Source organism: Camelus dromedarius, chromosome 19 (assembly GCF_036321535.1).
Source record: "Camelus dromedarius isolate mCamDro1 chromosome 19, mCamDro1.pat, whole genome shotgun sequence".
NCBI lineage: Eukaryota > Metazoa > Chordata > Mammalia > Artiodactyla > Camelidae > Camelus > Camelus dromedarius.
The window spans coordinates 27,634,988-27,652,122 of record NC_087454.1 but is presented as its reverse complement, the minus strand read 5'-3'; the positions used below and the strand labels follow the sequence as shown (position 1 = coordinate 27,652,122).

At 46.4% G+C, this 17,135-nt stretch overlaps 2 protein-coding genes across 2 annotated transcripts in view; both read left to right on the top strand.

Annotated features, from left to right (window-relative positions):
• Nucleotides 1-23: 23 nt before the first annotated feature.
• Nucleotides 24-10,199, top strand: MED20 (mediator complex subunit 20). The gene is made up of 4 exons (XM_010977332.3): nucleotides 24-148; nucleotides 2,489-2,643; nucleotides 6,367-6,620; nucleotides 8,264-10,199. Exons 1-4 carry the CDS (start codon nucleotides 135-137, stop codon nucleotides 8,477-8,479), a joined length of 639 nt encoding a protein of 212 aa, XP_010975634.1. The 5' UTR covers nucleotides 24-134; the 3' UTR covers nucleotides 8,480-10,199.
• Nucleotides 10,200-16,013: 5,814 nt separating this feature from the next.
• USP49 (ubiquitin specific peptidase 49) overlaps nucleotides 16,014-17,135 on the top strand; it is a 50,072-nt gene continuing 48,950 nt past the window's right edge. The window contains exon 1 of the mRNA XM_031434716.2: nucleotides 16,014-16,074. The gene's annotated coding sequence lies outside the window, so the exon portion shown is untranslated. The remainder of the gene's footprint in view (nucleotides 16,075-17,135) is intronic.

The window sequence follows — 17,135 nt, the reverse complement described above, 5'->3', positions numbered from 1 at the left end:
GTTTTACGTTATTTCCGGAGCGCCTCCCTCCACCGAAGCTTGCCTTAAGTAGGTGGCTTCACCTCGTGTGGGCTGCGGGAGAGTACTGCGTTTCAGCACTGCATTTCAGCTGTTTGCTCTTGCCATCCTCCACCATGGGAGTGACTTGGTAGGACTGCAAGGGATTTGGCGGGACGGGGCATGGGGTCGTGAAGGGTCCTCCGAAGGAAGATCGGGAACAGGGCCCGCCTTCCCCCGGGAGCTGAGCAAGATGTCCTCGGAATGTGTGGGTTGAGAGGGCCACCGTGAGGGCTGCAGAATCTGCGGGACTTTTCCCGCGGAGACATGCCTCCTTCCTGCTGGAAGGCGGCAGGTTAAACGGTTTTCTCTTAAGAATCCATCAATGGTCGTGTACTTCCTTCCTTTTTTTCTTGGTACATTTTCCTGCTCGTGAGGCCGTAATATCCCCGGGGTGGAACTTTAGGATCGGAAATAGGATGTCAGAACTGCAGGCAGGGCTGGATAGGTGGGGGATAGGCAACAAAGAGACATTCAGTATCTTTTTTAGGTTTTCACTTGCCCCTCCCTACAGCCGCCAAATGCATTTAGATCAGCTTGTATGTGGTTCTGGTTTGGGTGTTTAAGATCTTGGGTATAGAGGGGGTAAAAATCTATTGGGAATTAGGAGATTGGGATTCCAAGCATATCTCCTCTTCAGGACCTGCTTCCTACTATGTTTAATTACACAGTTGGTTTAGTTTATACGGAGTTATTCCCTCTAATATGTTGTAAGTCAGGGTGGCAGGGAAAGGTATGGGCCAAATGCTCTTGGAAGCATTAGTTCCAAAATGCTAGATTTCAGGGCTTTAAAAAAAACATCGTGAGCATCTTTCCAGTCAGAGAGGGCTAGATGCCAGGATATCTGAAGTCAGTGGCTGCAGGCTTCTCATATAAGAGCCTGTGGGAACCCCTCCTGGTAGCCCAGGTCTCGCACGTTTGTCAGTGACTGCACAGTTGCTCCCTACACTTGACATCATGAGCCTCCTTCAAAGTCCTCTAGTGTAAAGGGGATATGAGGGATGAGAATGAAAAGTTTGCTACGCAGAGGTGTGGAATCCTGGAAGCCCCTGTTCTTTCAATAACAGAAGGCAGACAGAGGGAAAAGGCTCTCTGTTGGGACCTTTCTCAACTTTTCCAGACTCCTAGGACTTCTGACCGCAGTAGCATCACCTTAGGGATCCTTTTATATTTCAAAATAAGGCATATCAGCATCATCATTGCTCGTTAGTGCTTTTTCTGATGGAGAGTAGTGACAATTTTTAGCAACAGTAGGACTCTTTATATCTTCATTTAGTTGATTATGATTGATCATAAAGTAATGTAGTGTCTCCCAAAATTCACTTACATATGACTGTCTTTATGGTTTTTATGTAGCGACATACCACTTGAATTATTACTTATTAATGTTTTCTTTTAATTCTATTTCTTTTTCTTAAAAAGCATTTTAACAGACAACTATATCCCTTGGGACATAGTCTGGTAGAGTGGTTAAGAGCACAGACATGGAGCCAGCTCATATGGCTTTGAATCTTGACTAAACAACACCAAGCTGTGTGACCTTGTGCGACTTATTCAACCCCCTCTGTACTTCAGTTTTCTCATTTGTAATGAGATAATAATAGTATATCTTATAGGCCTGATGTGAGGATTCAAAGAGTTAATTCACCTAAAAGCCTTTGGACACTGCCCGGCACATGGTTGGTGCTTGGTGATTGTTATCTCCTATTGTAAAGCAGAAGCCAGTTTCACTTACCATAGAAGGAAATCTTGGAAATAACCTTTTGTTTCATTGTTTTGATTAAATTCTGAAACATACTGTTGCCTCTCACTCCCAAAGATTATAAACTTGAGCTTGCCTTATCCTTCATCCTAGGACTGTGCCTTAGGACTTTCTGCATTGATGGAAATGTGCTGTGTTACCACGTCTAGTACCCCAGCCCCCAGGCACATGGGGCTGTCGAGCCCTTGAAATGTGGGTAGTGCAGCTGAGGCGTTGAAATTTTAATATAATTTGTTTTATTCATTTAAGTTTAAATAGCCACACGTAGCTTGTGGCTACTGTGCTGGACAGCTCACGTTCAAATGTTAGGGATCTGGTAAAAACATAACGACCCCAAACTGAAGCTTCCTCCTTGATGTAGTCAGAACTGAAAGGAACACAAAGGAAAGCCCTCTCTCGTTATACGACTTAGTGTTATTGAGTGCTTAGTCTGTGCCACCTAAAATCTCTTGAATGCTGGCACACATGCCACACTCAGGAAATGCTGCGCTGGTGTGAGGGTCCCTGAGTCCGTGTTCCAGTTCTTAGCGGCGCTCTCTGGGACTGTGGGCCTCTATTTCCTCATCTTTAAAATGAAGGGCTCAGGCTAGGTGGTGTCTAAGGTAACTCATGGCTCAGTGAGTGCGCTGGTGTCTCTGGATACTGACAATTTGGTCCTTTCCCTTCCAGTGTGTCCCAGATGCCCGTGGCCGAGGGCAAGAGTGTCCAGCAGACCGTGGAACTCCTCACCCGGAAACTGGAAATGCTTGGAGCAGAGAAGCAAGGAACATTTTGTGTGGACTGTGAGACCTACCACACAGCTGCCTCTACCCTTGGCAGCCAAGGTCAGTGAGAGATGGGTATGTGGGGTGGCTGGAATCTGGTTTGGGGTTGATAGATGTTCCTGTTCATTGAAATCTTTCTGCTCTTGCTGAGGGTGGTATTCTTGGACGTGTGGCAGTTGTGTTTCTGAATTCATTAACTCTTGACTTCATCTCTTAGACTGGGCTTGTGTTGTAGTATTTTTGCACTTTGCACTTTAAAAGCAGTGTTTCTTAGTGTGATGGTGACTGACTAATTAATTGCTTCAGAATCATGTGGGTTACTTGTTAAAGGTGCAGGTTCCTGGCTCTGCTTACCGACTGACTGGTAACCATTTAGCCCCACAGGTGATCTTTATGCACTCTAAGGTTTGAGAAAGACTCCTTTTAGGCTCAGCAGTCTTTGTATATGATTCTTTTGGAGCTTTAGAGGTTTTGGAGCTTTCTGTAGAAAGGCTTCCTGTTTCTCCCACCCAGCCAGTGGCCTTGGCTTCCTCATTAGCATAACCTTGATCAGTGATCAGCTTTTGTTATAAATGTCTTTTGAGGTAAGATGGGCCGTGAGGGGTGGTGGTAGGAAGGTAAAGAGGATCTTTGGATAGGAGTTAGGGAATCTGGGTTCTTTTAGTCTTGGCTCTGCTGTAGCTTGACTGTGGACAGTTCCATGGCACAGTGACCAAAAGCCTAGATCATGGAATCAGATAACTGAGTCCTGGCTCTGCCACAGCTAACTGCAACTTCAGGTGATTCCTGCAACCTATGACTGCTGGTCACTTGCCTGTTTCCCCAGAGAAGCATTCCCTGCACTTCTCTTGCAAACCACATTTGCCAGTTCCCCTTTTAGTTATCTTTCGCCAGTGACAGGCACTGGGAAAGACTGAGGATGGAAGAGAGACCACAGTCTCTCTCCCTCTCCCCCTGCTTTGGGGAGTGTCTCTGGCTGTGGCTTTGTCTCTTCCTTGGTTTGAGCTCCTGTTAAGCAGCCCTTGTTCCTGGCTCTAATAATAGCACATCTTCTCTTTTTCCTTCCAGCCTCAGGGATGGTAGTGGCTCCCCGGGTTGCTAATCTTTTGGTGGTTTTACCATTCCCTTCATTTTTTCAGTTCTTCCACCTCCTGTACTTCCCTCCCTGTATTAAACCCCCTCTACTGAAACTGTGGGCTGTGTTTTGGCACCCTTCCCAATACAGTTCTCTTATCTGCAAAATGAAGATAATCACAGTACTTACCTCCTGGGGTGGTTGTGCTAATTAAATAAGTTAGTACATGCAAAGCACTTAGAACTGAGGTTGTCATAGAACAAATATCAAATAAATGGTAGCTAAGAGCTTTACTGAATTTCATCATCAGTAAAACTACAGTATTTTTCTTTTGCCTTCAATAGGAAGAACACAGGAATCAAAAGAGATAATGGTTATGAAAGCATTTGGAAAACAAAACACCTGTGTGTAGATAAAAGCTGGCATGCTGCTTCTGCGAAATTCCTTGGCCTGGGCTGTTTTCCCAATGGGCCCTTTACTTTCAACAAGTTACAATCTAGTTGGGGAAACAACACCTTTGAGGCAGACAGTGGGGCAGAATGGAAGGAGGTCAGGAGGTCTGGAATGGAATTCCAGTTCTGCTGCTTACCAGCTCTGTGCCTTTAGATCAGAAGTTCTCACACTGACTGGCATTAGCATCACCTGGAGGAAGGAAGGGAGGGTTTGTTAACACACAGATAGGTGGGCCACACCCCTATAGTTTCTGAAGCTGTTGGTGTGGGGTGGATAATTTGCGTTTCTAACAGGTTCCCAGGTGGTGGTGGTGCTGCTGCTGGTCTCAGAGCAAAAACCTTAGTTGACTTTCAAAATATTTTCGTGACAGTAAGAACACCCGCAGACTCACATAGTATGAGTTAAGTCTGTAATCACAGTGAGTCTGCACCAGGACAGAGTGGCAGATCAGCTTTGGGTGTCTTTTTACTGGAGGGTCAAAATGTTTTGAGCTGGATCTAGCAGGTGAAAGGTGTGAATTTGCCGCAGGCGGTCAGGAGAGTGTGGGGAAGGCTGGCACGGAGCCTGCTGTGTTCAGGAAGTGGCAGCACAGATAGAGGCCCTCTCACCCCTCAGTCTTCAGCAGGAGGAGGAACCCACAGAGCCTTGTGATTGTGTGCGCTGGGGGAGGGGCAGCTATCCCGGAGGGAGCAGCTGGGGTGAGGCTCCAGAGAGAAGGTTTACCCCATCCCAAGCGGGCCGGGCCCCCTCACTTGGGCTGCAGCCAGCCAGGGTCATAGCGCTGACACTGCCTGGTGTCTGGCTGACAGGCCTCCCCAGGCTGGCAGTGGGGGCACTGCTGCCTGCAGCTCTTGCCAAAGGTGCCAGGAGGGCCGGGGTGGTGGCACTGGGTCTCATTCCGGGCCAGCTTGCAGGACTTATAGCTGCCTGTGTCTGCAGAGTTTGCAGGGGCCACAGCTGAGAAGAGAAGGTGGTCACGGGAGCACTGGGAGGCTGGGAGGCAGACAGGTGAGGTGTCCACCCAGGCCCTCAGGGGCACTGGAGAGCATCCAGTCTCCTCACTCTCATTGCTCCCCTCTCATCCCTGTCTGAATCCTACCCTCTTCAGATTAGAATCTGAAGTCCAGGACCTATTTTTTCCCATGAAAGTGTTTCCCACTGACTCTTGTCCACTTGGATCCCTTCCTTCCCTGAAGTCTTCCCTTCCTTCCAAAAAACTCCGATCTATCCCAGGCAAGCACTTTTGTTTTATTATCTTTTTAAAACAGTTTTTGCTTATTTTTAGTGAGATTGTCAGTTTCTTGAGTTCAGGGGCTACATCCTCCACTTGTATGCCTCTTAGACGCTAGCGCAGTGCTGGGGATAGTTTAAGTACTTAACAAATATTTGGAATTGCAGCAGTCCGTTAACTCTTGTAGTGAAAGAACTTGCTTTCCTTTTTTTTTTTTTAACCTTCTATTTTCTACTAACCTGAATATATATGGCTTTCCTTCCTTCTTGTAGGAAACCTACAGTAATCAGTGAGAAAACACTCACTTCTCAGAGGCTGGAAGGGGTAAACTGGGATTTGAAACTGGATTTTCTGATTCTAGATCCGAAGTTCTTTCTGCTGTGGCTGTGCTGCTTGCTTTCCAAGTCGGCTAGATGTCATAAAATTCTCCCAGGGCTCCCCACTGCCTTCAGGATGAAGTCTAAGCTTGGGTGTGGAAGACATCACAGCCTGGCTCTGGCCTACCTTTCCACCTCATGCTCACACACTCCCCTTTGCCCCTTCCGTGGGGCTGCATCCTATGTTTTAAAGAGGGCGGAGGCTAAGGAAGGCAGGGATGGACAGAAAGAGAGCAGCTGCTTCATTTGGTACACTCACAAGCTGCTACTTTCATTGTTCTTATTATGTAATATATGACTGTGCAAAAGACCATATGTAAAGTCTGTGTGAGTTATTAATCAATCATCCGTCTGTGAGCCCATCACTCAACTTGATTAAACCATTATCAACACTGTTCAAGTTCCCTGTGTACCCCTCACCTTCTTCTGTCGGGCTGAGTGTGTTTTATTTACCACATGCCGCCTCGCCTGCTCTAAGTCTCCCTCCCTCTCTAGAAAAGGCTGTTGGTGCGGGGGTCCCCCCACCTCCCCCCAGGACTGCTGAGGTAACGCTGGATTGCCGCTTGGCCTCATTCGGTGCATTGGACCCTCTTCCGGGGTTTGCTGACGGAGGTCTTGATGCTGAGAAGGATCTCCGTCCCTTGCAGGTCAGGCCGGGAAGCTGATGTACGTGATGCACAATTCCGAGTACCCTCTGAGCTGCTTCGCCCTCTTTGAGAACGGCCCTTGCCTTATTGCCGACACCAACTTTGATGTGCTCATGGTGAAGCTCAAGGGCTTTTTCCAGAGTGCCAAGGCCAGCAAGATTGAGACCCGGGGCACCCGTTACCAGTATTGTGACTTCCTGGTGAAGGTGGGCACAGTCACAATGGGGCCCAGTGCCCGGGGCATCTCCGTGGAGGTAAGGCCTCGGTGAAATAGGGGCAGATGTGCTGAAGGGTGGCTCTAAAAGATCCCCACCGCCTCTGAGTGCGAACAAATGTTTCTAGCTACCTGGGTCCTGTCTGCAGAGCAGCTGCCCGTCCTCTCCCTGTGTCGCCCTTTACACTTTCTTTAATCAGGTAGGGACTCTCTAGCCCAGGATGGGAACGAGAAGCAAGGTTCACAGCAGGCATAAAGCTTAGGAAGGCTGGCTCAGTAGAGATGAGGAGGGCAGGTAAATTATGATGTGTGGGGACCAGTCACCCATCACAGGACGGACTGGAGCAGACCAGGGTGACTTTTCAGTGCAGTTCACTTTGGGGAGGTGGCCCCTAAATCCTGTGTCCACACCCCTCTCCTTAGTATGCTCTAAGGTAGTCTCAAGTTGTGAAGCAAAGATGTGCCTTTCCTTTCGACATGCTGTCCACTTTCTCTCGTGGTGGAAAGGGGTGTGAGTGATGACTTCATCTTAGAGGTATATATTGAAAATGGCAGAGGGAGTATGGCAATAGCCGGCTCTGGGAGCAGTGAGAGTCTGCAGTCAACCGTGGTCCCAGCACGGTGTGAGATAAAAAAAATAAGTAAGCTACAAGGCCTGCCTTTTGAAAACTTACGATTTAGTAAGAGAGCAGGGCCCCAAAACACAAACTGTGTTTGAACTTTGTCTGTAAGAGATGCCATAAAAGAGGCACGATTGCTCTGGGAATTCAGGCCAAAGAGCACTGCTGAGTTTGGGAACAATTGTGATGCCTCCTGCAGGAGTAGCATTTAAGGAGGGATTTAAAATGTAGAGATGTGGGGATAGTTAAATTCTGAAAAGCGTCCCAGGTGGAGAAAAGGGCATTAGTGGTAATTACTGCAGTGAAACTCCAGGGACCTCTAGGGCCAAGATTCCCTGACCCTGCTCATTTGTGATACACCTGGCATTTGCCGAGACCACAGGGAACCCCGTTTGTTTATCCTCCACATTTCCCACTTTCTAGTACAAACACACCCTAGCTGTTTCTTTACTTGTTTCTCCTGATTACCAGTAATTTCCCTCACCATCTCTTCAGTGAAAAATCAGGAGAGAAGAATGAGAAAGCCTAGGATGTGTATGCTTTGGCCCCTGTCATGTGGGTTGGGAAATGATCCCTTAGAGTCAGACCTGAGGCTGGATCTACCTTGGAAGTAATGTTTGGTCTTGAGGTGACTGAATGAGCATATGTCTACTTTGCCCTCTACTGACCCTCCCCCAACGCACACACACACCCCCACACTTTCTCCTGCTCTTCATTTTCTCTCTCAGAATTTTCCTGAGCTCTCCATGAATCTTCACCCAGCATAGCTAGAACTATATAGTTCTGACATAATCAAAAGGGGTCTTGATCTGCCTCTGGGTCTTGTGGGTTGCGCTATGGGTTGGTAAACCCCAAGATGAGAATGTCAGCGCCTATAGGGAATGATGCTGGGTGCGTCCAGTCGCTGGTGTTGAGTGGATATTTCCTGTGGAGCGGCACTATGCTGGAAGGTGTGTGTCTTTGGCTCAGGGCTGGGGAAGATGGGAACGGGGGCAAGAGGTGCAAGAGACTCTGATGACCCGTCCTTGCCCTCACTCGCCTTCTCTGTTCTTTCGGTCCCCAGGTGGAGTATGGCCCCTGTGTGGTAGCTAGTGACTGCTGGAACCTCCTGCTCGAGTTCCTGCAGAGTTTTCTCGGCAGCCACACTCCAGGGGCTCCGGCAGTGTTTGGGAATAGGCACGATGCGGTCTACAGTCCAGCAGACACCATGGTCCAGTACATGGAACTCTTCAACAAGATCCGCAAGCAGCAGCAGGTGCCAGTGGCGGGGATTCGTTAGGGACTGGCAGCTGCCCGGCTGAGCTCTGTCACCAGAGGGACTGCACAGGAGGAGCAGGTGCTGCACCCTCAGGCCCCTGGACCCCAGAGGCCCAGGGCAGCCAGGAAGGATTCCCTCCCTCTCCAGTTAACAGCTTTGGCTCTTGTTCTGGGGCTCCGGACTGTCTCCCCTGACCCTCCCACACAGCCCCCCAACAGCTGTTTTCACCCTTCACCTTGCTGGACTTGGCCTGTCCTCAAGAATGGTAATTATGAAGAGAGAAGTTTGGAACTTTCCTGCTTTAGGGGAAAAGGTAGGCTGGGGGTGTCCCTCCTAACGTCAGCGGGGAAAGCAGGCTGTATCACCGACTGCTGAGAATGTGGCCTAGGCCCACAGTGGGCGGGCTGCGTGTTGTGTTTGGGTTGTGCTATAATAAAGGCCTTTCCCTCTGCTCAAAGGATGTGGAGAAGGAGGAGGCACAGCTAATGTGACGGCTATGATTTTCTGACTGGTTGGGCTGAAGTGGCTTGTGGGTTGACTTTTCTCGGGTGTTGCCTGAGTCCTTTGAAGTCATCCTCTGGACATCTTTCCATTCTGTTGTGACTTGTACTAAGCCACAGGCTAAGCTTCTGTAACAAGGAGCACCTGAAGTACTGAGGCTCTTAGAAGTTTACTTTTCTGTTTTCTAAAAGTATAAAGGTAATCAGATGGTCCAAGGCAGATTTAACTCTACAAGGTCGTCAGGAAGTCGGTTTCCTTCTGTCTCGTTCAGCCACCTCTGGGGTGTTGTCCTTGGGTGAGTCAAAGCCGACTCATCAGTTCCACGTCCACATTCCACCAGGGAAAGAGAGAAAGCAGTTTCTTTTTTTAAGGATATGACCTGGAGTTGCTTGAATCATTCTGGCCACACTTTACTGAAGTGGACTGTGGGACGTAGAGCCTCTTTTTTGGGTGATTGCGTGCCCGGTTACAACCCTGAGGGTTCTGTAACTAAAAGATGAAGGCGACAATGGGTGTGAGGGCACGAGAGCCCAGTCAGTAGCCTCTGCTATACGGAGCTGAATGGATGTGCCTAAGAATGTTCTTGGCTATTATTTTGCAGAGAATAACCTTGAAATTAAGCCATTTGGTCATGAGTTGGATTGGGAAAGGGCTGATGCCAGAGCCACTTTAGCTGGGTTAGTCACACTGGGAAGTCAGTTCCGCACCCCGGGCCTAAGCCTTGGCCTCACATCCTCTCCCGTTCTCCTGCACCAGAGTTTAGGGTTAGACAGTTGACTGTGCGTCATGGTTTCCTGAGCTCTTTCTCCTTGTCTCATCTGAGCCTCCAAGCTGCTCATTGGACCTGCATCGCCTGCCCACCCCACTCCTGCTGCAGAAATGTTCAGTCAGGCTAATGCTGAGGTACAGTCAGAGGTGGTCTTAGGAAACATGTTAATGTACATACTGCAGTGTTGTCCTCAAGGATACTGTCCCCCAGTGAAGGCACCTAAAGAGAAATTGTTTTCTGATCTAATGGCTCAGATCTAAATCTATAACAAGAAGCAGGTAGTTGTCAGGTTTCCCTTTTAGCTCTGGCTGGCAGTTCAACTTTGTAACTGTGGAACTTGTCATCTGCATTTTTTGTTCTCACTCCTCAACCTCCGCCTACTTTATTTCTTTGTTTTGTTTTTACTTTTTTAATTTGAGGTATGTCATCAATATTATTTATACCCAATAAAATGCAAATATTTTTTATGTTTTTGGCCTTCTGACTTATGTTTGCTCTTGTCCAGATTTATCTATTTATTATTTTTCTGTAGGCTGCCTCAAATCTTTTATGAGATGAGACAGCATTTTGAATATAACGTATTCTGGAAAATATACAGTAAATGTGACTCCAGACTTATGCATTACAAGGAGGGATTCCTAAAAACTAAAAAATAGTAGCCATTGGTAGTTCCTGCTCCTTCCTTCTGTGCTGTGCCTTCCCTCTGTGTCTCCTGTGCTGTCCTGGTTCTCTGTACCCCATTCCCATGCTGCCTCCTACTTGCTTTTCTCAGATCTTGAGTACCAAGTAGTCCCATTTCCCCCATTATGTATTCATGTCTCTGCTCCACTGAGGGACCACCTCCAGACTGACCACTCCTCCCCACCCCCAGGTCTGCCCCATGGTATTCCATAAATTGCTAATTCGGCCCAAAATTCAGGAAAATTGCACAAGTGCTCTTCCTCGAGAAAAACATTGTGTTTAGGTAAGGAACAGAAGTGCTTTATGCCTACATCCACTTACTGACATAGAATAGTATTATTGAAAAAAAATATGTTCTTACATAAAACAAATAGTTTTTATTTTAATAAAAACTTCACCCAGGACTTCCTTAAAATGAAACAGGTATTACTTTTTCCTATGAATAGGTGGCAGTGAAGAATACCTTGACTGCTAGTACAATTCAGTGCCATTGCCTCAATTTGTCTTAAGGCAGCAACAATTTTACCTTTAGTTACTTTTGTATCATTAGTGCAAATGTCATCACAGTGACAAAGGCAAATAATATCTTATTACTATGAAAATAGTTTTGATTTCAGGGGGACACCCTCCTCCACCCATCAAAAAAAAAGTCTGCAGGGACATCAGGGCTCCACAGGACACACTTTGAGAACTACTGGTCTAACACATGCTCACAGCACTGAGAGTCTTTCCCCCCTGGATTGCTGTTTTGGGAGCACCCCTTCAGAAGTCTCAAGTGTCTCCAAAAATCCTTCACTCAAAAAAGCACCAATTATGTGTTAGGCATTTTGTTAGGGAAATAACATCGAGTAAGATACAATCTTTTTTCCAAGAATTTTCTTGAAGGGTTGGGGAGTAATTAAGGAGTTATAGTGTAAGATAAGAATGCCTTAAAGAAAATTCTGTTAAGGTGTTAGACAACAAAGGGGATGCTAAATTTTAGGTTTAACTCTGAGCTCTTGAGCCACATAGCAATTTCTCATCAAACCAATCCATCTCAGGCCTCTCCTTCAATCAAACGTCTTTAAAATGTTTAAGTTAGTTACCTTTGGAAATGTTTTTACAGGCTTGGCTCCAGGCATAGTAGTTTCATGCTAGTGGTACACATGCACATGCTCTTCCCCGCTTCCTATTTTATTTGTTGTTCTTTGACTTTTCTTGCTTCTGTATTTCATATTTACAAGTGTGTAGCCTTGAGCCAGTGTAGCTGGTAATGCTTGTTTATTTCTTTTCCTTGCCCTTGTTTTCCAATTTAAGCCTTTTACCTTTTTCGGTCTTGGATTGGGGTTGGGTGATCTAACAGTGTTGGTCTTCTTTGGGGGAACGTCACCCCGCCCCACTGCCTGCCCTGCAAGTTATGTCAGGATAATGCACCCCGAAAGGCTGCTTGGGAAGGAAGCCTTTTCTGAGGCAGAGAAGACTTGTGGAAATAGCCCGCAGTTCGTTGCCTGGGGTCTCCATCCCCACCATCTGTTGAACTTGTTCAGTTTACTGCTGCGAACCAGTTCCTCGGGGGAATTTCCATAAAACAGCAAAATCCCGCCTGGGCCATCAGTGGCAAAAGACATGTGCTCACCCGCCTGGGAGCCAAAAGTAACTTTTGCAAACGTTGCCTCAGGAAACCCCACAGTTCGGAGGCTGCTTCTTTCGGACAGTCAAAAATAAGTCTTTTAACAGAACAAAAAAACAGACTGGATAGTGAGGAAGGTTTTACCCCCTCGGGAGTGGGAAGAGATGTTAAAGGAGCTCCAAAAGGAGTGCGAGGAGCCGTTGTAAAATTCCTTTACTGTTCCGCGGGCTGATGGGCTGGGGAAAAGGGGGCGGAGATGGGCTCGGGTGAGTCTCTGGCCCTTTAAGGAGGAGGGACAGCCGTAAGACTCTACCTTTAAGGGTCTCTTTGTCTGGAAACCTCCTTATTTACCATCCTGTGCTTCAACCAAACTTCGACCGGCGATTCACAACGGCCCTCTACGCCGCCGCCCCTTACGCCAGGCTCAAATCGGCCGCGCGTCGGTGACTGACCCTAAATTTGGCGGCCGCCGCGTGAACCCTCGGAGAGGATGTCTGTGCGGGGTCGCGGCCCAGCGCTGCGCTGTTGGCGCAATGCGGGGCCCGGGGGCGGGGCTCCGGCGGGCGGGCCAATGGGCGGACGGGGGCGGGGCCGTGTTCGGTTGTCTCGCGCCCTGGTGACAGCTCGCGCGTGCTGATGATGGCGGTAAATAGAGGGGGGTCGGAGGAGGGGGTGTAGGAGGTGGGGAGGCAGCAAAGGGGGTAGCTCTAGGGGGTGGGGGGAACGGGGACCGGGGAGGACGCGACGGCCAGGGAGCCCATTCTGAGACTCGGAGGCGGGGACAGGAGTCTCCGGCACACTGGCCCTCCCCTTTAAAGAAGCAAAAGCCTGACACACCGGGTGAGGGGCGACAAAGGCGGCGCGCGCCTCGCGGGCGGGAGGAGCGGCGGCAGGGGGCGGGACCGCGGCGCCGGCGGGCTGGGGGCGCCCGGGGCGGGGGCCGGCGGGAGGCGAGAGCCCGCAGTCCCGGCGCATCGGCCCTTTATTTTGGCGGGGTGGGCGACCACTGGGTTTGGGGTAAAAGCCTTGAGGGGAGAAGGGAAGGAAGGCTTGGGGGCGATTGAGGGGAACGGGTCTGAGAATGAGATGAGGAGGATTAAGGGAAGAAAGGGTTAGAAAGCAGGGAGAGGAAGAGTGAGAAAAAGACAGCCTAGGAGATAGGAAGGAGGCAGAACCCAGGGTGGATGAGAAGGAAGCCGGACAGGGCATGAGGATAGGAAGAGCGAGCCTAGGAGGAGGGCTCCTCAGGTTAGGTGTAAGAGGAGGGGTTTGGAGGGGAAAGCTTGGTAGGGGATGGTAGGAGGGTGAGGGTTGCTGGGGTGAGAGTTGGAAGTGGAAGGCAAGGAGGGGCAGAGCTGGGATAATAGTTGCGAGTAGAGGAGAGAGAGTGATTAAGAGCTAGACGTGACAAGGGTGTGAACTAGTGCAGAGCGAGATGAGCTGCAGGACTAGGACCCCCGGTGGGGGGTGGGAACTGCGAGGTTCTGAGAAAGGTATGGGTTAGTGGAGGGGCGATGGGTGTAAATTCTTGAAAGTGAGTGAGCGAGGGTGAGCCAGGTGGAATTAGGTAGAAATGTGGTGGAAATGTAAGGGTGAAGAAAATAGAGATGAGAGATGCGTTTGTAGGACAATTCGGGGATCAGAAAAGCTGAAACGAGAAGAAACTGAGGATGTGAGAAGTGATGGAGGTCTGGGACAGGGTAACTGGGGAATTGTGTTAATTGACGAGGTTCGGCAAGATCCAAGGTACAAAACAGCGCGGTGAAGACACAGGGCTAAAAGCGGATGGTGAGGGGAGCAAGGGAGAGACGGGCCCCAGGATTTAAACGATGAGATGAGGAGAGAGCTCGAGGAGACCAGGGTTGAGGGAATGCTGGGGAACCCTGATGGATGTAGAACTGGAGTGGACTGCACTGGGGAGGGAATCAGGTGTACATGTTGTGGAGAGATGCTCCAGAAGGTCTGCATGGGTCAGGGCACAGACCCTGTAGAGAAGGATCAAGTGTAGGGAGCCTTTGGTGCAGAAGAGGAGGAACCATGGTGAGTGAAAAGACACTTAGAGATAGGGGGAAAAACCAGAAAGTAACAGTGAAGGTTGGGGGGTGGAGTGGTACGCAGGAAAGGGATTCTTTGTTAAGAAGAGAAGAGTGTGTTGAAACTGTGAGTCCTTTTGTCCGTAAAAGTAGGAAATTCCAGAAACCTCTTTCTCTCTTCAAAGAATCTTGAATCTGTTTTCACCTTTCATGGCTTTTACATTGACTTTCATGTCCACTTTGAAAAGATGAGACCTCAAGACCCATGTTGATTTGATTTTGTTCTTGTATGAATAATAAAGCATCAGCTGGATGCTGAAATGCTCTGCATTTAACTAGTGTTGTGATAATGGGGAAATGGGTTGTATTTCCAGTGTGGCTGTGTCTGTGGTATGACAGTGTTGTGTTGTAGCAGTGTGGTGCCCCACAAGCTCTGGGCAGAGTACTTCATCAACAGCATTTTCATTTTCAATGGCGAGTGCACTGTTGTTGAGAAAGAAAGATGTAAATCTTTTTGTTTTGTGTAACCAACCAGATTTCTGCCTAATTATTTTTGGTGGCTGGAGAATATAGAGATGTCATTTCAAAGAAAGGCAAATAGCCAACCAGGGAAGTTTGCGGAGATTTAAATCAGGGTGGTAAGGGCCTTGAGTTCCTGAGCTGCCTTTAGCTTTGTGTGGGACATTTTGTACTGTAGTAGGCAACTCATACATTTAACAAAATGGAATAAAGAAAGGGAGATTTGTAGAACAGTAGAGGATTTTAGAAGGGGATTTATCTTTTAGGTTAAATATTGAGTTTATGGGTAATTTTTATCATGAAAAATCTCAAAGATGATGCAAGCTAGAGTCTTGGACAGCTCCACTGCTGCTCCTGTTTTGTAGTTGTGAATAAAAAAGATGATATTAATATTTTCTAGAAGAAGCTTTTGATTTTTAAGACATCTTGGGCAATTAAAAGGAAGATATGAAATTTGGGACAAAATTTATGTTATTCTTACCAAGTGTTTTGTTTTGATGGTTTTTATTGTGAAACTTTCACATTTAGCTAAGAATATGAACAATTATTACTTTGTATTTGATGGTGCCAAAGGACAGCATATAATTTACCTAAGAAAATGCAAACTGTTCTTGAGACTCTTATTTGAGGTTATTTCATTAATATACATTCAGATACACAAAGATGCTTTTTTTCCAAAGTTACATAAATTTTGGATTGCCAGTGTTTTGTGGGTGTTTGTATAAATGGCTAAGATTAGGTTAATGGCATTTGTGATAGTTAGCAAAGATTAGATTTTGATTAGTGGATATCAGAAACATCGGTTATTAATGTATATGAACAATTACAATCTTAAATCTTTCTGGTTTTAGCTGCTGTGTTCATGGATTCTGAATTCTGCTGAGCAGGTGTTCAGAGTGACTAGATTGATTTAGCAGTTTAACGGGATCTTTAAAAATTACTATTTTTGCTGCTAAGTTACAAGAGAATTAGTCCAAAATGTTAACTTTCAAGCTGAAGAGTAACTTTGGTGTGAGGCACCTGTTTCTGTGAGAAATGTGTGCGTATTCCTCTCCTTTCTAGATGTGTTTGGCATTGCTGGTTGGTTGTACTCTGCATGTGGTATTGCATTTTCACAATGTAATTGTTTTATACTTGATATCTATATAAATTATTTTAGACTTATTTGATACTGGTGGGGAAGAAAATATAAACTATAAGATCAACCAAGGGAAAAGGTTTGTTTGGATCTTGTCTTTTGTTTCTGTTTGCTGCCGTAGTGTGATACATTTAAGCTTCATTCTCATTTGTTCATCGAGTGGAATTCTACTCAGTTTATTTTGGTTACAATCTTATTTGCTAAGCAGAAAACTTTGAAGTTTATATATTCAGATTTGAATGACTAGGTGGTACATAATTAAATGTTTTTCTGGTTAATTGTAGATTCTTTGGATGGGAAGAGACCTTGAAAGGACCTCTAGTTTATCCTGCAACTTCAGTCAATATCCCACTTAAATCATTCCAGGTAGATAAAATTTACCCTATTTTTTTAAATCTTCAGAGGTAATGTGACAACCTTTGTAATATTTTGCCGCATTTAATTATTTTCTTTATAAGAACAGCCTGTCTTGTCTAACCAGCACACACTTAATGCAGTATTTGTATTTGTTTTCTCTTGCCCCATTCTCAATTTTTGAGAAGAAAATAGATTCTTACTGTAGTATTAAAAAGACCCTATTTCTTCATAAACTCAGGAATAGTATTACCCACATATAGTGCTTTTGTGCCAGACACTGTGGTAAGCTCTTTGCAGATCGTAACTCATTTATTCCTCACTGCAGTCATGTGAGGTAGGCACTATTACTGTTCCCATTTTACATGTGATGAAATAGAGGCTCCTTGAGATTAAATGACTCGCCCAAGATTATACTACGACATTCTGCAACTACTTGTTTGATCATTAACAATCTTGTAGTATAGATAAGTGGTTTGGTTTTTTTTTTTCAAGTAGTAACTAAATTATACATTTATTCTTTCTTTTAGATTACAAGGTAGAATTCTACCAAATGGTGGGGATGGGATTTGAACCTTGGCATTCTGTGGGCAGTCTACTCTGGTATTACCTCTGCTTGACTGTTGTGAAGTGATCCCTCACCATGCTCTTCTCCAGATTATTTTATCCCTTAACTAGTCTTGTTTTCAAATCCTTAAATTAGTCCTTTGGTTCCATTTTTAACCATTTTTCAGTTCCTTTCTAGATGAGGAACCTGGGACAAATACCACAAGGGCTATGTATGTTTCATGCAAAGATTACATCAAGGTTCTTACATGCTTGTATTTTTTTTTGTTACAAAATTGTATTTATGAAATAAAACAACCCCAAATCAATAAAATGCTTAATTGCGTTGCAGGTTAATGGTTACTTGTCTCCCCTTTTAGCTAGAAAAAGGCCCTGTACTTTTCCTCAATGGGCAATAATCTCTCACCTCTATGGACTTGTTATATACCATACAAGTTTGACGTTGTGAGATTGTTGCCCACTGAGGAAAAATGGAACTCGAATTTCAGTGTGGATATCCGTAAGCA

Coding starts and splice junctions, on each gene's coding strand:
- MED20 (XM_010977332.3), top strand. Junction 2,644..6,366: donor CTCTACCCTTGGCAGCCAAG/GTCAGTGAGAGA, acceptor CGTCCCTTGCAG/GTCAGGCCGGGAAGCTGATG. Junction 6,621..8,263: donor CCCGGGGCATCTCCGTGGAG/GTAAGGCCTCGG, acceptor TTCGGTCCCCAG/GTGGAGTATGGCCCCTGTGT.